Source organism: Schistocerca cancellata, chromosome 2, assembly GCF_023864275.1.
Source record: "Schistocerca cancellata isolate TAMUIC-IGC-003103 chromosome 2, iqSchCanc2.1, whole genome shotgun sequence".
Lineage (NCBI taxonomy): Eukaryota > Metazoa > Arthropoda > Insecta > Orthoptera > Acrididae > Schistocerca > Schistocerca cancellata.
The window spans coordinates 285,818,982-285,843,590 of record NC_064627.1 but is presented as its reverse complement, the minus strand read 5'-3'; the positions used below and the strand labels follow the sequence as shown (position 1 = coordinate 285,843,590).

Below are 24,609 nucleotides of genomic sequence, written 5' to 3'. Positions count from 1 at the left end.
TGAAATCTAGCAAGTATGTGATGCCTACTGCAATTGACACTTCGTGTGCGTGTGTTCTGTTGTCACAACCTGCTGGTCAGTAGCTCCATGTAACCGATGGGTATCATGTAGCGAACGTAGAGAAACTAAAAAAGCTTCATGATTTTCATTAAGAGTGGTCAACGTAGCCACTTGGGTTCAGAGTGGTGATGTCAGCATTCTGCGGAATTTACGTTAGCAATCCGAGCAGCTGAGAACTACTCCAGTTAATTTGTTGTCTTTACTTCTAGCTAAAGCTCCATCCAGGTTCATTTTGGCTTCTGTGATGTCACGACTCGGTGATGTGTAAGTACACAGAAATGGAGATAATTTCCCGATTTCTGTAGAAACATGGTTTAGTGGTGACTGTTTCGGTAACCTAATGCTGTCTGACGTTAAAACCTTACCATTCTGTGCAAGAAGTTATGTAAGACTGGAAGGAAAAACTCACGCAAAACGACAACTTAAAAGCGCGCGATTATCCATTCACTAAATCTTTTGATTTTGTAATCTTCATTCCTATAAAGCTAGCCTTGCACTTGTCCCATGCGGTATGAAATTTTTTTTTTTTTGTTCAAGTAGTCTTCCTCTTCTCTACAGCTTATCATAACTTTGTCCAATAACTTACGTTCCAATATTGGTCCATGCAGATTTTCGTTGCATGCGGTAACATGGGTTTTGTCGTCTGCCACATAAATATTAGTAATCTCCCTGCCCTTCGTAAATCCATAGTCATTTTACTTCATTGTCTTTTCCACATTAATACTAATGACTATAGTGAAACTGCGCCTTACAGTTTCAATAAAGAAATACTTTGTTTCATTCCACTCTCTTCAATCGAATATCGCAGTTTAATTTTGTTTGGTAATCATTTGTCTCAGAATTTCTGAGGTTATATTGTAATTTAATGAGTAATTTTTTCGAAATGCACTATAATCATTTAGATAGTGATGTTTCTCTATTCTTCCTTTCCTCACATTCTCATGTACAGTAATACACTTGCGTCCGTCCAAGGGTCTCAATTTTTCATACTGTCGTTCTAGATAGAAAATAGTCAATGCGATTGACAGTTCCTCTATTCCCCTTGTTAGATACAAAGAGGCAAGATTTGTGTGGTACGACTTCAACGAAGGATATTATTTTATAGCTTCTATAGATTTCTGCTACTCAGTGTTTTGTTTTCGAGAATGTAATCGACTAGTATTTACCCTTAAGACTTCATATCATGTCCTAACTACGTTTGATACATAACTTTAGTGAGTATGATTATTGTGTTGTTAAGATAAAATCTGTCTTTTTCTAATGAATGTTTTGAGGACCTGTTCCAAAAGACATTACTTTGTCCTTATCTGCAGCATGATAAACATAATTAAAGCAGTACTTGAGGAAGAGTGGCTGCAGGTGTCAACAATCGTATCAACTATGTCTATCATCTTATCGACGCCAAGACAATTCTCATCTTGGACTTTCCCACGTCACTTCAGCTTCGCTTCTAGTGATCTGGCCATCTTCACATTCCAGATTAGCACGTTTACGTTTCTTACAGTTAGGATTTGTGAACGCATTTTCTATACGGTTATAAAGATAAGCCGTAATTAAGGTTGTTATCAAAAATTTAGAACATTAATTGAGAAATTTCCTCCAGATTTCTACAAGTTACTCGATTAACTTTCGGACGGACATGTTCTATACATAGCTTTTGAGATATATAAAGGGGAAAAGGTACCAATTAAAATCTCCAAAAATTCTTGACCCATTTACATCAAATTTTTACTGTGTTCCAATAAACATTCGGACAGGCATAGACGACATATCTGCAAAAATCTCGAAAAATCTTGGGGTGTACTTGACTGCAGAATACCACCTGTCTGCTTTGACTCGTGATGTGGTTGCACTGCGCCGCGATGTGGTGTGTGACATCATCGAGCTGAATTGTTTGTAGCAGAAGTGAAATTGTGTTTTAGGGCACGCGGTTTATGATGAGGTTGCGTGCTCTAGCAGCTTATGTGGTGACGATGTATTTGAGGTATGTTACTGTCATTTAGCGTGCTACAGTCGTTGTCATGTGAAGTGAACGAAATTACGTGGTGGCGCAATGGAATACATTGTGCAGAATGTTGTCGTATGAAACAGAATGTAAAATTTAAACTGTACTCTTAGGTGCCTGCTTAACAACCGAGTAAGTGGATAAATGATATTAATTAAATCATAGGACAAAATAAGTTGATCATGTTTATTAATATATCATACGTGCGACTCTACCGTTAACATACTTACATTATCCCATGGTTTAATTAAAAATTATTCCATTTAGTACGTTTATCGAAAACTATTTTCTCATGGGTTCCGCCGTCTGGTCCTATCAGACTAATAATTCGTCATGGTCACTTCCTATCCTTCACCGGACATACAGTTACCAACTGGAGCATACAACACAAAAGTCGCTGACACCGTAAGTGCACCCCTAATCAAGGGTTGGACTATATGGGTGAACTGGTGATAGGGATAACCTCTTCCGTATGGAGTGTTAATTGGTGTACTAATCTAGGGTTGAGCTGTGTAAGTGAACTGGATATTGGGAAACAGGCTTCCGTAGTTGTGGGGAGGGTTAATTGGTATCCTGGTCCAGGGATGAGTTACATAGATTAACTGCAGAGTGGGATACCTTCATCTTACGATGTTTGTGTGGTTTTGTCGGGTTTTATCTTTTGCCAGTTTAGTGTTTTTTTCAATGCGTCTTGAATGATGTTTTTGATACTGAATTTTTAGTTTCTTACCGCCCATTCCCCTCTTTCCCGCCGTTATCCCGCTGATTTAACTGGGTTTCTTCAGTATCCTGCTTCGTGTGGCATTTGTTTTTGCGGGTATAACGATAGATTTTTTGGCCGTCGAGCTGGATACGCCGGAAATAGCTGTCATTCGTAAAAGCAGACGGCTGGTATCTCAGTTTCCATTAATCTCAAATCTTGGCAGTTTTGCTTCAGATCTTTACACACTATTACAATAAATGTGTGGATGGACATAGTCTAAATTTTTGCTGGCAAAAAATTCGAAGTGTTATTGACAGCTTTACTTAAAATTTGTATACTCAAATGCACTAAACATTCAGACGGACATAGGCTACATATTTTCTAAACATAAATTGTACCTAACTATATGTGTAATATACAAAGATTAAACAGGGTCAGCAAAAATCTCTAACAGTTCTAAGTTACTGCAAATTTTACACAATACTCTAGTAAACATTGTGGCACAGGTTTTATATTTTTTTTAAATGGTGTACAGATTTTCCGTTAAAACTGACTGTGAAAAAGAAAATGCTGTGCTGTGAAATTGTGTGGTTTTCCTCGTCGTGAGTTTTGACTAACTAATAAGCTTATCCAAGTGATACACTATGGGGGTGATGAAGGGGGAGATGACATGGGCGATGGGGAGGTGATGATGATGGGTATTGAATGTGTTGCTGTGTAGAGCAAAAAAACTTTTATACGTGCCCATATGGCCGTTAAGGGGTGAAACACACGTTGAATCATTTGAATACCATATTTTTCAATGAATACCATTGATACGGTAACGGATGTACAAAAAATTTCGAATAAAAGATGTGCGGTTCTGTGATCTACGATACAAGAGTGCCCCGAATTCTTTGAAAAGTCATTTTTTTCGAAATCAGTGCATTTATCATTTTTTCATTAGAACAGTTCGGTTATTCCTTAATACTGCATAAATTTGTGCTGTTATAGCAATAATGTACCGTTCAAACTACAACATAATTAATTCTGAAAAGGTTACAACTTCGAAAAAAATCACTCAAAATGTAAAAAGAAAGCATAAATACGACACAATATATTTTCAACTTCGTAAAATTGAAAGAAAAGATATAAAACTAAATGTATATAGATTATACATTTAGATGTATATAGAATATACATTTAGAAAGTGTATTTCTAGGAAGGATTTACTAAACAACCAAACATAAAACTGGCTTGAAGGGGACACACATGACACGCATACGGAGACAAATTTCTACCTTATGTCTGACAAATACGTCCTTGGAATATCACTTCTACATATATGATCTGAATCGGTATTAACGATGTTATTGTTTAGCTATTAGTCAAACGTTCAAATAAAAAAAAATAGTGGAAAGAGTGGATTTCAAAAAAATTACTTTTCGAAAAATTTGGGTGCACTGTTGTAATGTGCATTAAAAGCCATTGCATATTCATTTGAGACTTTTGAATGTATTACCGTTTCAACGGTATTAATTCAGAAATATTACTCTGTTCTTTTCATGTAGGTGTTTTACTCTCTTAAAGGCCTATCAAAATCGAAGTGTATCCCTTGGGTAGATTTACTTGTAAGATATGAAGGCATTTAAACCCGTAAATTGTTTTTGTGTGTATTTTCTTCCCCCTATGTAGTATAGTTCTAAATAAAATGTGTATACCCAATTGTGTGCTGTTCAGTTTTATTTTTCGCGGGCGATTTTAATAGAAAACAGGAAAGATGTCTTATTTTAGAAGATCAGTTTCAAATAGTGCAATTCATTACATAAGTTCATGGCTGTAGAAGAAAACTAACGATAAATGACAGTAAGACTTAGTTTTTACAGTTTCTAACACACAATGCAACAAAACCTGACGTTTTAATTTCACAGTATGGGTATATGATTACTGAAACTGAACAGTTCAGATTTCGAGGTGATCAGATAGATAGCAAACTGTCGTGGAAAGCCCACGTTCAGGATCTTGTTCAAAGACTTAACGCTGCCATTTTTCCTATTCGAACGGTATCTGGAGTGAGTGACCGTTCGACACGAAAATTAGTCTACTTTGTTTATTTTCATTCACTTATGTCGTATGGTATTATATTTTGGGGTAACTCTTCCAATTCTAAAAGGATATTTCTGTCTCAGAAACGGGCGATTCGGGCAATAAATGGTGTAAGTTCACGAACCTCTTGTCCACCCCTGTCCATGAGTCTGGGTATTTTGACATTGGCCTCCTAATATATATATTCCTCATTGTCATTTCTTGTTAACAATAGCAGCTTATTCCCAAGAATAAGCAACTTGCACTCAATTAATTCTCGGCAGAAATGAAAACTGTATTAGGATCGGACTTCCTTAACTCTTCTGCAGAAACGTGGGCAGTATACTGCTGCATCCGTTTTCAATAAGCTACCACTCGAATTAAAAAAATCTAACCAACAATCCACGTGCTTTCAAATAGAAACGGAAGAGTTTCGTCATGGGTCATTCCTTCTATTGTGTCGAGAAGTTCCTTGAAAAATTAAGCTGATTCTTGTATTGTTGATTGTGTCTACTAAAATTTATGTATTGACTTTTTTCGGGTTGATAAACATATTATTTTTATGTGTTATTTTTATCTGTTATTACTTTTATGTTGTAATTTCATGTACTGACACGTTCCATGACCTCGGAGACTTGCTCCTCAATTTGGTCCTACGGAACTTGGCGTGTAAATAAATAAATAAAATGTAGATTCAGATGTAGATGATATTGAATGATGTGAGTGTGGCTGTTGTGGGAATGTTGCAGTGTTTGATCTTTTGTATCAGCTTTTCAGTGTTATGTATGATTCTGTTATTTGTGTGTACATGATGTTCCTGTATGTACGTATGTGTTTCTTTAGTTATGTGATATGTAGAGCCATTTTTTAAGTCTGCAACTGGCCTGATAGGTATGTCCTATTTACAGATTTTTGCTCAGCTGTTTAGAGTGAGTGCAGTGGGGTTGCTTTGTTTTAGCTATTTCATTTTCTGCTTTGTGAATATGTGTGAGATGTTTTTATGACATGTATCTCCATATTCTTCTCGTATCTTTGCGTTGACTGTACAGGTAACTTTATTATGTTGTTGTCCTCTAGAAATTTTAAGGTTTTTTTTTTATTTTCCTCTTGTTTCCTTATGACCAGAGTACTGTCATTGTGTTTGAGTTCTAAGTTTATTCATTATTCTTTTGGATATTTTTTCTTCTTCCTTCTTTGTTTCTGATAATTTGTTACTTTGATTTTCCTTTACTGTAAATCTAACTTCATCTGCCATTATGTGTCTTGTCAGAAGGTCATTACTGTTCACTATATTCATAAATGACTTGAAGGATAGCTTTGGAGGCTTCAAGAGGCTATTTGTGAATAACACTGTAGTACTTAGAAACGTTGCGATGGCAGAAATTGGTTGCATTATGCAGGAAGACCTGTATAAGATCAACTTAGCTACAGAGACTCACAGTTGACACTCAACATAAATAAGACTAACGTATGAGGTATGATATGGTAGGTCTATGTGTACAGAAGAACTACATATAGTGACAGTCAGTGAAGTGAAATAGAAAAAAGATAAGGATTTCTGCCAAGATGAATACAGAGAAATATTAACAGCAGTAGAAAATGGAGTAATGGAAGTAGGATTTGTCTTGAATAGGAAGTCAGGTCACAGGATGTCCCATTGTGAACATAGGATTATTTTCATCAGAATTGACAGCAAATCAACACCAACATCAATAGTTGTGGTAAGCATACCGACTTCGCAAGCAGAAGGTGGAGAGATAGAGAAAAAAATAATTTGTAATTTTGTATATAATAGGAAATGAATATCTAATGCACATGGATGATTGTAATGTTGTAATAGTGGGAGTTAAAAAAGAGTTATATGCTGGGTAGCATGATCCAGAGGGGAGGAAGACTAATTGAGTTGTGCAATAAATTTTAGATAGTATCAGCTAACACACTGTTCAAAAAACACCACTTGGGAAAGGTCAGGAGACACATAAAGATCCCAGGTGGACTACATCACCGAAATCTGATATTGGTTGTTAAATGTACCCAGAGGCACACGTAGACTCATATCACAATTAAATGATGAACAGATTGAAGTTTAAGAGAATCGTTCGAAAGAATCAATGTGGAAAATTGTGGAATAATGAAGTATTGAGGAATGACGAGGTGATGAATTTGTCTAAGGCTGTAGATTCTGCGATGGTGAATACTGAAAAAGGGTAACTCTGTTGAAGAGAAATGGCTATCTCTAAAAAAGGAATAATATCTTGGGGTTAAGGAATTGGGGGTCACATCTGTTTAGTAACAAGTAAGAAGAAGGTACTGGGTCTGTGGTTTTGGAATGACTTCTATCTGCATGTCTTCAGTGTCTGAAACAGTTAGTTAATCCCTTTTGGTTTCACTTTGATGCTCACTTATATTGAATCTTTAGTTAGTTTGTATGATACGTTTACGTTGGGTGTGGAAATGAGATTGTGGGATGACTGGCGGTAGAGTATGTTAACCTGCTGGTAGTGTTGTAAGCATTGTAGCCAATGTTATTACTGGTGGCGTTGTGAGTGGTGACGATGTAGCTGTTGTTAGTGGTGGTGTGGCCGATGATACTGTTAGTGATGATGCGTCTGGTGCTATAATTTTTGATGGCGATGGTACTGTTGCCTGGCCAGCCAGTGGCCCCTTTCTTGGCAATGGAGTGTTGTGAAAAAGTCCAGCGAACGTCCGACAGGTAGTCGTTGTCCATGTTGTGGTGTAGGTAGCACGCAAGGTCGTGTAGGGTGCAGGTGTTGTTGGCATAGCAGCAGTTCCGGGCGATGCCCTCATTCTATTGGCTTCGTCGTTGTAATGATGTCTAGCGATGGAGGTAACGTTCGTCCACGGCAGGAGAAGCAGACATCTCGGCGTTGGCGTTGGGGAGACGACTGGCAATTGTGGCGGCGATGGTGTTCCGTGGCGGTGGGAGAGAGGTTTTAACTAACACATTCAAAATCTCGAATAGTAGCTACTAGCACTTCGATGACTGAGAGTTGGGGAATTTCAAGATTAGTATGGGATTTCCAATAGTCTCGGTTCCGCTTATGGACTTTCCTTACACTGTCAACACCACAAAGCGGCATTCAAATGGTTCAGATAGCTCTAAGCACTATGGGACTTAACATCTGAGGTCATCAGTCCCCTAGACTTAGAACTACTTAAACCTAACTAACCTAAGGGTATCACACACAACCATACCCGAGGCAGGATTCGAACTTGCGACCATAGCAGCAGCGCGGTTCCGGACTGAAGCGCCTAGAACCGCTCGGCCACAGAGGCCGGCAAAAGTGGCATTCAATCTTGCTATGGACGGTGGTTATAATGATATGGCTCATCAGTGTATTTCATGTAGTAGGAACTGAAATCGCTTTGCACAATTAAGTGCAAGGATGTAATAAGCAACACATATTATTCTCGCCCAATTTTGCTTAAAAACTGCAGAATTCATTGTGAGGCACTGTGGAATATTCCCGTTTCAGTCCCTACAGTTTCATGAAGTTCTGGTACGTGGTGACGCTGTACATAGGCTTAAAAATGGCGGCTGTAAGGGAGGTGCATTCCAACCAGAGAGCTGTAATTGAGTTTCCTTTGGCCGAAAACCAGAGCATCGCAGACATTCATAGGCTTTTGTAGAGTGTCTATGGAGAGCTGGTTGTGCAAAAAAGCACGGTGAGCCGTTGGGCGAGGCGTCCACCGTCATCGCAACAAGGTCGCCCAAACCTGTCCGATCTCTCACGTGCCAGCTGGTCGTACAGAGCTGTGACTCATGCCATGTTGGAACGTCCGGACACATTCATTCAAGGTTTAGCCAATGAAAGACGCACTCCGCACGAAGCATTACGTGACTGACAGGGTGGTTATTGATCCAACAAGACGTTGGCTTCGACATCGACCAGCGTAGTGGTACCATATTGGGATATAGGACCTCCAGGTAAGGTGGCGTAAGGCCGTCACACCGAAGGGAGATTTCGTTGAAAAATAGGGTGTGTAACCAAGAGAGAGGAAAATAATATGGTATATTGGAATCCTGAAGAAAACAAACCTGCTTCCAGAAAAAATGTGTTGATTTGCTTATTGAACGGCTCCTCGTATTTGCAAGGGAAAAACACCTTAAGTTTTAGTACCTCGGATATTAGAAAGGGACACTACGCTCTATGGTGAGAGCTGTGTGGTGAATAAGGGGTATTAAGAACGGAGTTTCATATATTTTTCATTTGGTTTATGTGTTTATTTAACATGATCTGATTAGGAACAGCAGACCCTCTCTTACAATGAACCAGGGTTTCACACACACAGTACCTCTTGTACATCATAGTTTCCTAACAAATAACAATTTACGTATGGGAAATAGTATTAAAATGATTTGAGTGTCTGAAGTGGAAATGTGAATAAATAATATTGATTAGGAACAAATAAGGCTAACACTACCAATAACTGTGATACTTAAAGTGCTGTCAGTAATAGTAATAACAGCAATAATAATTATGACAATGACAATAACAGTGACAATAACAAATGTCTGCATATACCGATGTGCATTTGCACAAAGTTAGTTTCTCTCGTTGGGTACTGTCCACGGGACGTGCAGGCCAACAAGTGGGTAGTAACCGTCACCAAGTCTTTGTCTTTTCCGGTGTATGGGAACCGCTCTTTTCTCAAACTTTGAAGGAACTCGCATTTACACAGCTAGATAATCAGGCTCAAGTATTTGAAGTACACTGGCACTTATTTCATTAGGTGATGTAATTAGAATTAGCAACGTTATGCACAAATCGCGCACTATGTAGGTTACCTCCTGCAAGGTTCCCCGACATCAGTAATGAAGCTCATCCTAAATTAGACACTGAACAACCTACACCACTTCGTTATATCCTTGTTTGAAGGCAGAGTTTTGGATTTCGAGAAGAGACAGCTTCTAGTTTGGTGGCTCGAGACGACAGTCGAGAGTTACATGAAAGTACTGTGTGGTCAATGGTTTAGATTAGTTGAGCTGCTCATAATTTTGCACCACTCTTTTGGCGATAATCTTAATAATGCGTTTATTACATGGAATAAGATTTTAAGCAACTTATTCTCAAATGGTTCAAATGGCTCTGAGCACTATGGGACTTAACATCTGAGGTCATCAGTCCCCCAGACCTTAGAACTACTTTAAACCTAACTAACCTAAGGACATCACACACATCCATGCCCGAGGCAGGATTCGAATCTGCGACCGTAGCGATCGCGCGGTTCCAGACTGAAGCGCCTAGAACAGTTCGGCCACCACAACTTATTCTCATTTAACTTGTTCAAGCACGTAATGTGGCGATGATAAAAGATACGAATAAAACCAAATTGTGTGTCTCGTTTTGGTGTCTTGGATGCTGGCTAAATTCCGGTGTCGTTACGTGATTCTACTGAAACCGAATATCCTGTTTTAAATGAACAATTCTTACATTCAAGTGTTTGAAAGTGATTTTTTGTTAAATTAAAAGGAGTAGTAAAAGTTAAAGTTAAAACCACAAAAGTGGAGTTAGATAGGATTTTCCTAAAGTACACTTAGTATATTGCAAAGTATAGTTTTGCAGGAATATAGTGCCAGATTGTGTAAATGTTATTGTCCATAATACCTGAATAATAGGTGATTAAAAAGGCAGATAAGTTAAACTCATTTTTAAAAGTAGTGTGGTCTTGATTTATATCATGGATGGTTCCGTTTTCGAGATTAATTAAGCTCAGAGTTGAATTTTATTGTCTTGCAAAGTAAACTATGAACTACTCCAAGTGAAGTAAAAGATTAGCTTTCTTTGAATTAGTCTTTTCTACCGAATTAATCATAGAGCTTGACTAGTGACACTATACTAGTTTATAGGCCCTCGTCATATTCTCCATACATTAGAAAGAAAATTGAACTAATACTGCTGCTAAGGAAAACTGATATATGTAGAGAAGTTTAGACGGTGTATTTATGGTATTATTTATCTTTATTTGTGTTCTGTCATGTCAATTAAGCCCCTCATGTCCAAATTTAGTTCTGCACTTTATGCAGTAACATTTCCGTATTGGCTTAAGTACTGATCTTGAGTGTGGCTGTTAATAATGTGAGCTTGGTGCAAATTTGCTAAACACAGCTCAAAGTGCCCTGTGTCAGTTGGTATCCTGTGTGTCATTCAAAGGGAAATATTAATGAAAGTAACTTCAACAACGACTATTCAATTTTAAATTAATGTGCTTAATTGGCTGATGACGCTTCATTTTTTCATTCAAATATGAATTTTACCACTTTTATTAACTCCTAAGGTTAAAGTCCGTTTAGTTTTTCCGCTAATTTCATCATATTCAAAATTATACTCCGATACCTTTATCCATTAGATAAGTTCAAATTTTCCTAGTTAAAACAAACACAAATCTGCATGGCCAATAGAAGTAACAATCAGTGTGGTGTTGACATCTGGTGGCTAACTGCTAAGAAGTTTTCATATTTTCTTTGGAAGTCAGACAGTGTAAGTGCACTTGTATCCCTTGACTACCAAGTGACTATCTTCCTAGCTGAGTCTTTAACAGAAGCTATTTGATTTAAAATTATTATATTGATTCTTTGTCATTTATTGTTATTATTTTACTTCATACACAATTTTAGAGATGGTTTTAGAATAAAAGAAACAAGCGCACATCTGTGGAAAATGGGAAGGGATTTATCATTTTTATTAAATATTTTATTATTAATTAATGTACAAATTTAATATTGAATAAGTTAGGCACATCTTATTATTAATTAATGTACAAATTTATTATTGAATAAGTTAGGCACATTTATTAACATCTCTCACTCGCTATTTTATAACTGTGTGATTCCATTTGGAATATAGTGTACTCTCTGGGTCAGAAACTTTTGAAGAATAAAGGATGCATAATACCGTTCTCTTCTTTTGCAGACACTGATGAAGATAAAACATTTGAACCTGATGCAGAATCTGCTGAATCCATTGGAAATGAATAGCCATATCAAGGGGGGAGGAAGAGATTAAGAAAACTAGAGAATGGGAAAAGAAATAAATGTTATAGCCCTATAAATTAAGGAAAACAATGTACAGATCTGTAGGGGAAAATACATGAACACAAGAGGGTAAGGCCATGTGTTCACAACTGCAAATTTAAATGTAATGCAAGGGTAGAAAGAGGTGCCATGAATACAAAAAAATTAAGCAGCCCTTAAAAATCTGAAAGGATTCAAACACATTTTCTTACTGATGTTGGGTATAAGTAACAAACGTGTTACAAATATCTTGTCTAAGAAATCTTCCACTGAAGTTCCCCCAAAAGACTGAAGACGACATAAAAAAAACAAAAAAGGAAAAAAGGTTCCTGTTGATTATGTTCAGATTGGTAAGGACTATATAGCCTCATTTCTATAGGATATCCTTATAATACAAAGAAATTTACTAGTACTAAGTATTTGGATTCTACCCTAAAAATAGCAAAAATGCATCAACTCTGTAGAGAGTTTTGTGCAGAAAATAATTCATGACCCATTAAAGAGTTACAATAGAGCGGTGTTCAGTGGGGCCTTCAGTCTGGGTTCCCATACACCTTGTACTGATACTTGTCTGATGTATGACAGGTTGCAGAAATTGACACTTTATGAAGACTCAAACACTGTTGAGGCACTGAATCTCGAAAAGGAAGTATATTTGCGTAAGGAACAAGTAGCTAGGGAAGCAAAACGCAGGGCAAAAGAGTGTTCAAAATATGACAGTTCGGAAATAGCAATAGGGTTTGACTTAAGGAAGACATTCCATACACCTGTGCTTGCATGCAGTAGAGCATGTTATGCAAAACAGTTGTGTACCTAAAATTTTTGTATACACGATTTATCCTCTGGAGTTGCAAAAATGTACATTTGGCACGAGAGTCAAGCTGCTCGTGGATGCCAAGAAATTGTCACAGCTTTTAGTGACAATGTTGCGGTCAAAATACGTATAAGTAAATACAGATCACAAATTCATGATTTCTAGTCAGTCCTATACGGAATGTGATCAATATTTCGGAATTGAGTAGGTTCTGAGGAAAAATACTTCCATTTTTGTACGTGATGAGTGGGAATTGCTCATTTATAAGGCCAGCAGGAGGTTTATAAGATAGTCCAGATGATTTACAGTGATTTCATCAGACCAAGAGATTCAATTATTATCTCAAAGACTCAGTGAAAGGCTTGAGCAAAACTCTGTGGTTGCATTTCGAAAGAAGTCACACTGCATCTCGTTTTACAAAGAATCTCTCAGTGAAGAGGTGACAGATTTTCAAAATGTTAATAACAAAAAAGCACATCGTTGGTTGCAGCAGAAATATCAGTGTCTTCCCTACTACAGAAATACATGGTGAAAAACTGAGGTCTCTCACTCATAATTAATTCCAAACATTGAGTGTGGTACTACTGCAAAAAAAAAAAAAAAAAAAAAAAACAGCTCTTTCAGTATTTTAGCTTTAATGTTCTCCATGTGTAAAGTTAAATTCAACAACCTGCCTGAGTTTCAGTCTAGCGATAAAGTATGTTATTTGGTACTGAGAGCAAAATTGGTTGGCTGTATGATCACGTGTTTCGCATTACATATAATAATTAAGTTCAATAGTCCACGTGTTTCCAATTACTGCATATTTTCCTTTCAATTGAATTTTCGTTTATTTTTTTTAAAATTCATAGCGTTTTATTATATGCGTGAATTCGTTAGTTTTCAACTATAGCATGGAGAGATTTTCTAAGAGGAATAGGACGTCTGCAGTTGATGCGTGCAATAGCAGATAGATAATACAGTTGGAGAGGATAATAGGCACGACATTAACTTTTTTGACGATTCTGATCCTGATTCTCATTTTATGGCAGCTGGAGTCTCCATTAAACAGAGTTTCATACTAGTGAAGAAAACGCTTCATCGAAGCAGACCAGTTGAAATCTGTACCACAGATAATTATTCACCGCAAACATGGTCTGTCGCAAATATAATCTCTAGTGGGTAAGTTCAAAGTGTATTAGACTAAGAAAAACACCTCAACAGAACATTCTGAAAGGATGAGTGCTCCGACTAACAGCAAAAATCGAAATTTGGCCCAAACACCTACCAAATCTCGAATATAGGAGAATTATTTGGTGACATGTTACAGGTATACCAACTGATAGGCTGCAAAAGACGAAGACGTGTGTGTGTGTACTGCGTCAAAGAAAAGGAAAAGGGCATATTATCAGTGATACAAGTGCACTAAAAGTGGTTAACTAATTTGCATGAAATGTGGCAAGAAGATGTGTGTCGAAAGTGCAAAAACTCTGGGAATTGATAGGTTCATTTAATTTAATTTTTACCTTCGTTTACATTTTCTGCAATCTTTTTAATTTATAGTCATAAATTTCGTGACCGGTGTAACAACACCAACAGAAATTTCAAGAAGCGTACCTGACTGCACATACCCACTATGTTGTGTGATAATTTTAAATAACGAAATCAACGAAGTCTGTAGAACCGCTGATTAATATTTCATCTGCTTATAGTATGAGCTAGTCTGGAATTATATGATTAAAAATATTAAGAGGTCTCCGAGAGCGCATGTCTCTAGTTACACATATTTAAGAGATGTTTCGGGTTAAGGGTTAAAATATCTGAAGTACGGAGACCTAGAGTCGCTATTTCCCTTTGTGAGACCACCGAATGATGAATTTTACCAGAAACTTCCACGCCATGAAGCTGTAAGTACAACGAAACCACTTAAACAAAATTATCAAGCAGTTGATCGTTACTTCGAAATTGAACACAACAGGATTCGAGGAACACGCTCAGTCGATCCATATTCATGTTTAACTGAAGTGTCAAGTTGTTGCTTGCTATTAAAGTGTTCATATTAATGACACTGTGATCAATTACGTATATTAATAAAGAGTTACTAACTGAAAAATATTCAGCATTGATTGCTCCTTATATCGTAGGCAATTAAAATTGAAAAAAGTCAAGTAATTATTTTTTCTATAAGTTGTTTATGGAATTTTCTGGACTATCTCAACTTAGAACATCATGTACCCAAAACTAACATTTTGCTAGCAATACTTCTTGGCTTCTAAGGATTACATTCCAATTAAAAAAATTCTTCAATTCAGTTATAAATCTGGCGTGATTTTCCGTATTTTGCTCATGTACCTGTCACTTCCCTTTTCTTTGAACTCTGTTAATGTTCGTTTCTGTAGAGTCAAATGTTATAATTATAAATAGTAGTTTAACACCGTTTTCGTCTTTATTAAGGTATTGATACACCTTTTACATCGAACACGGCGCTCAGGCTGCATGAAACAAACCAGCGGCAGGTTTATGGAGATAAACGGCATTAATTGTTTTCGAAATTCGCGTAGCTTGCTGGCGCAGTGCGGTATTCCAGCAGTATGGACGGTAACCTCGAAGAGCTCGGGATGTTCGTCAGGCGGTTGTCGGAATATTCTTGTAGAAGATCTTTACCAATTTGCACACAACGCACCAATAGTTCTGTAAAGTATGTAAGATTTGTGGGAGTTATTTCTACGTCTCTGACTTGCATATATTACAAAAGTCATTACCGTTCTAGCAAACGAATGACTGTTAAGTTTTTAAACTCCTATCCAGCTTCTAGGTGCATACTAAAGGGTTCACATACAGCTTGTTGGTTTGGTAAATTACTAGTACCACCATAGAGCTATAAATCACAGCTCTTACCATCTTTGTTAGTCATGAGGACCTATAGTAGTTCATTTTATAAGATTGGGAGTTTTATAAATTTGGTAAGACGTACATGTCACATCGTTATTATCTGCAAACATTTCGCTACGAGATTACCACAGCTGTGTGTATTAAGACATGGATGTAGATTAGCGTATTTTATTTCAGTATTGGGGTATCGCCTTATTTATTTGGATGGTTTATTTCAATTAAGCAACTCTACAGACCGCTAAGACATATGCGTGATCATTATACGGAGTACCACTCCAGCAGACACACCACACAGAGTTGCGATGTGTCGCCTATCCCTACGTCGATGGCAGCCAACGTCTAAATAGTCAACCCTCCTGTGAGAGTGAAACTTTGTGCTGGACGTCTAGGATGACGTTAGGATCGACAGAATCACCACAGCAGATACCTCCATACTGGGTGGAATGCATAGCTATGGCCAAATTTTAGAAAGCGACACAATCTGAGGCACTCGTCCCAGTATAACTCACACATTTCTATAGATGGCAGCTTTAGGCTTACCCGTGCTTCAATTTTAGAACTGGATAGCAGCCTGCTGTGCTGTAAGGAATGTGAAATAACAGTAGTGAGAGCTATTTTCAGCAATACGCACCACCAAGCCAATACATCTAACTTACGCTGTTCATAGTGCACCAACATTCCACTTCCGTTAATGCCTGATCTCCTTTCACTTTTGGAATGCTGTCCTTTATTAATACTAAGAGCGGTTGTCGACTTATCAATAAAGTAGAATCCCGAGCTCGTAAACCCCATATAAGGCAGAAAAAAGTCATAAGATATAGTTTGAGATACCCAAAAGCAAATGTCGACCTGATTGCAGAATACAGCAGTAGTTTCGAAAATTTTACGTACTTCACAAACAGAACGTTTCTGCTACCACTTTTGGAGAATTGTTCCAGTGTTTAGAGTCTACATCAAGGACGTATAACAGAATACAAGAAAACATAATTCTCTGGAAGAACGAGGACGTAGTTCTTGTGAAGCCGTTCTGGGCGAGAGGATGCGAGCATCAAGATTGAGGAAAGATACCACCCGTAAGTGTGAGTGCAACCATCCCAAACGAAATGCTCATATGTAGTGTAGTGTATACATACAATGAATTTCATGATACATTTATGAAATTTAACAGTGTTTCTCGTGTAATTGCAATGTTATCACGCAGCAGAACATAGAAGACCCGCGAAATTGGCTATTATCAATATGTACACTGACAGAAAGAAACCGCACCACCATGAAGGAGTTGCCAGACATAAACGAATGTTGGTAGGTGTGTTTCAACATCTGAAAGATGATGTCTACTAAAATTTCGTGCCTATCTCATAACAGTGGAGCTAGTCACCTTTGAGATGGGACATGGTAAGTTGTTGATAGTTAAGAATGCCCTAAACACGTCAAAGATGTCATTGTCAATATCTCACTGAGTTTGAACGAGGGCGGGAAATAGGGCTACGAGAACTTCTATGTTCATTCTACGTTACTGCAGAGAACGTGACTAGAATATAGCCACTGTGCATGTTTGCTGGCAGCGGTGGTCACGAGAAGGTACGGTCGCAAGAAGATCGGACTCCAGACGGTCACGTTCTACTACTGAGAGGAAAGATTATCATGTTCGCATGATGGCGCATCGTGCATTCCACTGACCTTGAAACACCGGCAGTTTCTTCTTCAGTAGTGTCAAGCGAGAGCTCATTGAAGGGCCGCCAGTGATGGCCGTGTATTGATTAGGAGGAGGCCAGTTGAGGCCCCACAACCAACCTCTCTGCATACTAGACACAAAATCTACACCTGGTCGTATGATCTGGACTGCGATTTCCTGTGACACTGGAGCACTCTAAAGGTTATCCCATGCACTTTGACTGCAAAACTGAATAGCATTCCAAGGGGTAAAGGGCACGACAAGACTGCGGGATTACTACCCTACTGTTGGACCTATTCATCAAAGATGAACCAAGAGCTAGTGCGGAATTCCAGACAGTTTTCCCAACAGAACACATATATTAACGTTAGTCGGTTTCGTTTTATATGGTGCAGTCACAGGGTTTGTAGATTTTCCTTGCCAATTTTTACCCTGTACTCCACCTGCTGTAACACTGTTGTTCCCATGTAGGTGAAACTGTGTTTCCACCTTGACTCTGTCTCTCACAGACATGAACTAGAAGAATCTACTACGTAGGTACGTGCTGAGTGCACGTCACGCAGTTCCTTACTTAACTCGATAGACAATCCCTTCTCTGACTTTCTCATGAGACTCCACATGATCAGAAATTTTAACCACCATAACAGTGTCACAAAACGGTTTTGTGGTGTACATATGAACATTTAATTCTTCTTGCTACTAAGCAGAACATAATTTCTGATGTGATTTATGCTGTCAATGTCAGTGACAAGACTTACAAAGTTCTTAAACAAAAATTGTAAATCAAAATGTATGTCGGTTGAACTCATCCTAATACTAAACAATTCTGGGCTATTAAGCATTCTAGAGTAGGTATTAACAGGTGAACCATACAAGGTGTCTGCAGGGAGTGAGGTGGAGAACTCTTAAACTATGGAAATCCCAGACATCCATTGCACAATAGGTGTAGAAACATAAGAACACATCTAGAGAGGAACTTTACAGTCCAAGTTGTTGCTATGCTGAGAGGATTTAGCACATTTTTCGTGAGATAAAACTTAACGAATCAAGTGCTACAATGTCAGAGATGGGCTTAACGTTTCATGAATTTTCGGTTGTTCTCGCTATGTTAGAGAGAAACATAGCATATTCAGCTGTTGCTGGACATAGCAATTCATTATTATGAGAGACGAAATGTGTCTGGAATATGGTAGCTCAAGAGTTTGCGGATGTACAGGTGAACCATGCAAGACGTCTGTTGAAGGGAGGGAAGAAGACTCCCTCCTCACAAGTGCCATCCTATTCCACACCACACAAGGTACTGCGTGTGGATATGATGCATTATAAGCTGATAATGTGACGCTGGTCTGTTTAGAGTCGTACCTTACAAGACAAAGGGGCTGGGTAGGGACTTGGAGTTGTTGCTTACGTGGGACCATGTATCGTTACGCGATGAGCTATGAGTGATACTGGCGCTGAATTAAATGTGATCAGCCAGCCTGGGCAGATGCCTTGGGTGCATGAACAGAAGCACAGGCTACAGAACCGCGAGTCATGGTGCATGATCAGGTGATGGCAGTAGCAGGTGGCCTGCTGGGGAGACAAACATCTTTTCTCTCAGGTGAGTGTCATCGTGGGAAAACACAGTGCTCGTCTTGGATTGTAAGCTTACCACAAGTACCTATTTTTGTTCACATGGAAATGAATGGACCATATTGCATTTCCTGCCAATTTATACTTACTACAACACCCCTACTTCCACTGTGGTATCATTGGAGTGGGGGGGGGGGGTGTAAAACTACTATCACCATTGGACTATTTTGTGTTTCCTGCTATTTTATACAGAGGGAAATTTGGACTAATCTCACAACAATGTATGACGTCACAGGGTTCTGGGAATCTAATGATATCATTGGCATCATTAATAATGTATTAGAGAAAGTGGTTGGTGGCATTCTTTGCTCCAAAGTTCTCCTAGACAACCTACTCTTCGCTTCTTTCATGAAGTCGAGCGTCGCCTTTCGACTGCCAAAGACTTGTTTAGAGTTCAGGTTAAGGTGGAGTAGTTGCAGAAAGTTTACTTTGCGATGAATCATTTTCATCTGTTGTGAACAAACTGGAGGGAGTCAGGAGGAGGCTGAAGAGAATGAAAATGATGACAGATGTGGCACGGATAGTTGCTGGGGTTTGTCAGCTCTTTGTACGGCGTTTATGACTCCAGTGTATCGATAACAGAGAATGTCTACTGTGTACAGAGAATGTGCTTTCCTGTCGTCGATAATTTTTCATTTGACCTCCCATATGCTGTAATTATTAATCTGGGACAGTACTGTAACTATCTCAAAATCTGATGGCCGAAGAATGGTTGTGACCTGGAAGAAAAGTTTGTTTTTGTGACATCTAGTGCTTGGTACATTATATGCCATGATTCAAATATCCCAACCAGTAGCGAACATTACAACCATGCCTGTCCTTCTAGGTTTCGTGAAATCTCCAGAACTAGTTTCAAACTACCCAATCATTCGTTGTTTGGGACCGTGTATGGCACTCACTTGTTGGTGAATTTCTTCTACATTATGACCCTATGCTTAAAAAAAAATAACATTTCGAAGTCCACACCAAGCTTTCCAAGCAACTGAAAATAGGCACAAGTCATCCCCATTTCCTAGAGGGTCAGCCGGCCGCGGTGGCCGAGCGGTTCTAGGCGCTTCAGTCCGGAACCGAGCGACTGCTACGGTCGTAGGTTCAAATCCTGCCTCGGGCATGGATGTGTGTGATGTCCGTAGGTTAGTTAGGTTTAAGTAGTTCTAAGTTCTAGGGGACTGATGACCTCAGATGTTAAGTCCCATAGTGTTCATTTGATCCATTTTTTTTTAACCTAGAGGGGCCGTCTCACAGATGCACAGTCTGCTGTAGAATTATGAAACTCATTTCATGCTGGCCTGTTATGAGCTCTTTTTGTAATGAATATCTCTATAGGAGTCCACTTGTTTTCTATAGACAGAGATCGTGTGAAAATCAGGTCTGTCCATAAGGTCAACATGGATGCAAATAACAATGCTGTGTTACTTAGCTTCGCGAAGGCAAGTAGTACGATTTTACCCTGTTACTTAGGCAACAAAACACCAACTTACCGAGTATTGACCAACTTAATAAATATCCAGCAGATACAAAGTGTAAACTTCTTTTTAATGGGACAAAATCGTCAGATGTAACAGTAGATTGTTTTAATGGTTTTTACTGCAGGGTAGGAGTGGATGAATGGTTCTCTGCTGGAGGCTGGCGCTGGAGCAGACGAAAGAGGCAGTCAATCAGTTGATAGAAAACTTTATTGATGAACACAGACAGACATGGTTCAGCAGAGATCGGGGGGGGGGGGGGGGACCCTCAAACCCCAGCACTGAGGTACTGGCGTGTCGATGCAGGTGTCTCCCTAGGACAATAGCGGCGGCCCGTCTACCACAGCATTGTGGCGGATGATGCCTGATGGCTGAGGGTGGCGAGGCAATGTCTCTGTGCCCGGGTTGGACAATCTGACCAGCTACTCTGCCACCAACAAAGACGACCCAGCTGTGACGATTGCCGACAGACGGGTCATCGAGGTTTAAATCATGTTTCACATACTGACAGTTGCAGAAGACCCCCGGTGTTGAGGCCACTTCGAGACATCTGAAGCGGGGTGATGCCGTGATGTGGCGTAGATCACGGGACAGGAGTCCGCGTGATGTGCCTCACGTGGAAGCGCCTGTTGAGGAAGCCATGTCTGCTGATAATGGTGAGCTGGTAAGGCTTTGGCTGGTAACTGCGGCCTGGTTTTGGCTGCTTGGCTGCGGTCCCGATTGCTAGAGTATTGGCTGTTACATTATGGAGGTCTCCCAGGGCTGAAACTTTTCGTTTTATAAGTAAATAATGTGCTGTATTGTGTTGGAAATTCCAGGAAGCTTTTAGTGGGAGATTCTGTTTTCCAGGTCTAACTAGGTCCCCACCGACAGATTATTCAATTTTCTTCAGGGGTGTAGTCTGCATTTTTCGGTACAAGGATGCCCCTGACAGACTAATAATAGAACTGTTACCAAAATTAATTTATTTCTGGTAAAATGACCTTCAGAACAGTTTAAAAGTACTGTAATGGGTAATCATCAAAACCTTCAACACCAAACGCTGATTTATGTAGAACCCACAGGTAAACCGAAAATGTCGTTGCTGCCAGGACAGCTAGGCATAGTGGTGTGCTGTGTCAAGTGGCACATTTGTTTTGCCTTTGGCCAGAGAGTTTTCGCGGCTTTTCGTGGCAGTGTGCCGTCAGAGGGTAGACTGTCTGCGTAGATACTGATGTGAGAGCTGCTGGGGCCGAGGTGCAAAGACTGAGGAGTCAATGGTATCAGCTGATTGGACTGCGAAGGAGCACAGAGACTGCTACAAGCTGGTGTGCCGAGAGCTGGGACTGGGGCTCCACTAACGGTTGCCGTGAGGTGCTTTGCTGAGCGTAGACAGAAGGGCAGTTGGTGTCTTTTCCAGGTGAGAGGACAGACATTCCTTAGCATACTCAAACAGGGGCTTCCATACTACACGAGGAGCATTGATGACTGACTGTGGGATATTGGAAGGATAAGTTAATTAAAGCAGTTTTAGTGCACAGTACAAGCGGTGTGCACTGAATGTAAAAAATGACGAGCCATGTTCCACACACAAGGACTGTGTGCAAACTGTGATCTTGAAATCGCTGTGTTTGCTTGCATGCTGGGTTTGTTTCTTTTCCTGAAATGAGAGATGTGTTCATCTCGTCTGTTATTATTACACTGTGAGCGTAACCAGAATTGCATATGCTAGTTTACTAGCTTTACGAAACGGATATCTCGGAATTTATAAAACATGTACCATGATGCACGAGGGATTCATATGAATAGGTATGGACGGAGATATATGGCAATGGTGGGAGCATGCAAAAAAAAAGGCAAGCATTGCTAGCTCCTAAAACGTTAGAAACTCCACTGGAGATATTATACATCGATTTAGTGGGTCCATTTCCCAGGTTAAGGACAGGAAACACGTGGATACTGGCTGCAGAGTGTTAGATCCTGCCGCAGCATTTACCTCAAGAGTCTTCAAGGAGCCTGTTCTTGGATTGGCAATCAGGTGTTCTATAGCATGGCGTAAAACATAAACCCATCGTCTGTGGAAAGAGCGAACCAAAATTTAAGGGTGATCTTGATTGCTTATCATCATTCTGACCAAACACGTTGGGACAAATGTTAATATTTGCTTTAACGCAGCCAGGCACGAAACTCGTAAGGACTGCTGGCGGCGTTAATGTTTTCATTCAGAACTAGCTCCCTATTGTCTATGTTGTGGTCGATTGAGGATTAATCGCACAGTAAGTTATCCCCTAAGGAGACAAGGAAAAGGTGGTGTAGGGCCTGAAAAATTTTTTCGGCCCATGAGCAAGGCTAAGGATTACGATTGCAGAAGGCGCCCTAAACCGTTTAGAGTGGGAGACTGGGTATACGCGAGGAAGATGCATCTGATGGGAAAGCTCCTGCCATGCATTACGGGACCTTTTGAAATTTTTCGGGCTCTGATTTCAGTCTCTGTTTTAATTAAGGACACTTCTATGACTGGGAATGTATGGCTCAGAGCCCACGACTTAAAGCGGTTTATTTAATTTACGTTGCAATATGTGCAGCCTCGTGATATTACCACAGCTTGTTTATATAGTTTGTTCTGTTTCAATATATGGGTGCTCCCTTCAGCCAATTGGTGTACTACAACACAAGAGTTTCGGAGGACAAATGGCATGTTAATGACTCTAGCCTGGGTGAGAGCGGCTGCTGTATTACAAGAGGAGCACTAATGGTGTGTTTTCGTGACTAGCTATGGAATATTGATTCATATGCTGTTCATTTATTACTTAGTGTAGAGTGAAGGCGCAGGCGATGGGCATAGAGTGTAACGATTTGTCAGTCATTTGGCACACAGGACAATGTGTACAGTGTGTTGCTTAGAGACTGGGTGAGAGTTTCTCTCGAAGCGAGAGCTATGTTAACTTGTCATTATTATCATTACCATTATTATTTCTTTCCTTTCTCAGACGTTATGTCTGGTTAAAAATGGAAAGTGACGCGGACCTTGATCAAGCGTGACTTCCTTTTAACTGTACGCTATATGTTACATTGAATTTAGGAACTTTCGGGTAATTGAACACGTATCAATAATTACAAATTTCTGTAGTTGTATATATACGTTTGGATGTAGCTGTATTGCGTTGATGTACTGGTGGATATAGTGTGGTATGACTCCTGTAGTTGATAGTATAATTGGTATAATGTCAACTTTATCCTGATGCCACATGTCCTTGACTTCCTCAGCCAGCTGGATGTATTTTCAATTTTTTCTCCTGTTTTCTTCTGTATATTTGTATGGGGTATTGAGTATACTTGTATATTGGGTATGGATATTTCGATTAGTTGTGTTAATTTCTTCTTTTTATTGGTGAGTATGATGTCAGCTGTGTTATGTGGTGTTGTTTTATGTGTTATTATGGTTCTGTTCCAGTATAAACTGTATTCATCATTTTCCAGTACATTTTGTGGTGCATACTTGTATGTGGGAACGTGTTGTTTTATGAGTTTATGTTGTAAGGCAAGCTGTTGGTGTATTATTTTTGCTACATTGTCATGTCTTCTGGGGTATTCTGTATTTGCTAGTATTGTACAGCCGCTTGTGATGTGATCTACTGTTTCTATTTGTTGTTTGCAAAGTCTGCATTTATCTGTTGTGGTATTGGGATCTTTAATAATATGCTTGCTGTAATATCTGGTGTTTATTGTTTGATCCTGTATTGCAATCATGAATCCTTCCATCTCATCGTATATATTTCCTTTTCTTAGCCATGTGTTGGATGCGTCTCGATCGATGTGTGGCTGTGTTAGATGACACAGGGGCTCGCCATGTAGTGTTTTCTTTTTCCAATTTACTTTCTTTGTATCTGTTGATGTTATGTGATCTAAAGGGTTGTAGGAGTGGTTATGAAATTGCAGTGGTGTAGCCGATGTATTTATATGAGTGATTGCTTTGTGTATTTTGCTAGTTTCTGCTCGTTCTAGAAGAATTTTCTTAAATTGTCTACCTGTCCATAATGTAGGTTTTTTATGTCGATAAATCCCCTTCCTCCTTCCTTTCTGCTTAATGTGAATCTTTCTGTGGCTGAATGTATGTGATGTATTCTATATTTGTGGCATTGTGATCCTGTAAGTGTATTGAGTGCCTCTAGGTCTGTGTTACTCCATTTCACTATTCCAAATGAGTAGGTCAATATTGGTATAGCATAAGTATTTATAGCTTTTGTCTTGTTTCTTGCTGTCAATTCTGTTTTCAGTATTTTTGTTAGTCTTTGTCTATATTT

The 24,609-nt window shown here is 39.2% G+C and overlaps 1 protein-coding gene across 1 annotated transcript in view; it reads left to right on the top strand.

The window, feature by feature from the left end:
* LOC126153295 (dehydrogenase/reductase SDR family member 11-like) overlaps positions 1-24,609 on the top strand; it is a 55,403-nt gene that overhangs the window by 5,214 nt on the left and 25,580 nt on the right. The window contains exon 2 of the mRNA XM_049916062.1: positions 1,983-2,044. Within this exon, the coding sequence (XP_049772019.1) occupies positions 1,983-2,044 (62 nt within the window). The remainder of the gene's footprint in view (positions 1-1,982; positions 2,045-24,609) is intronic.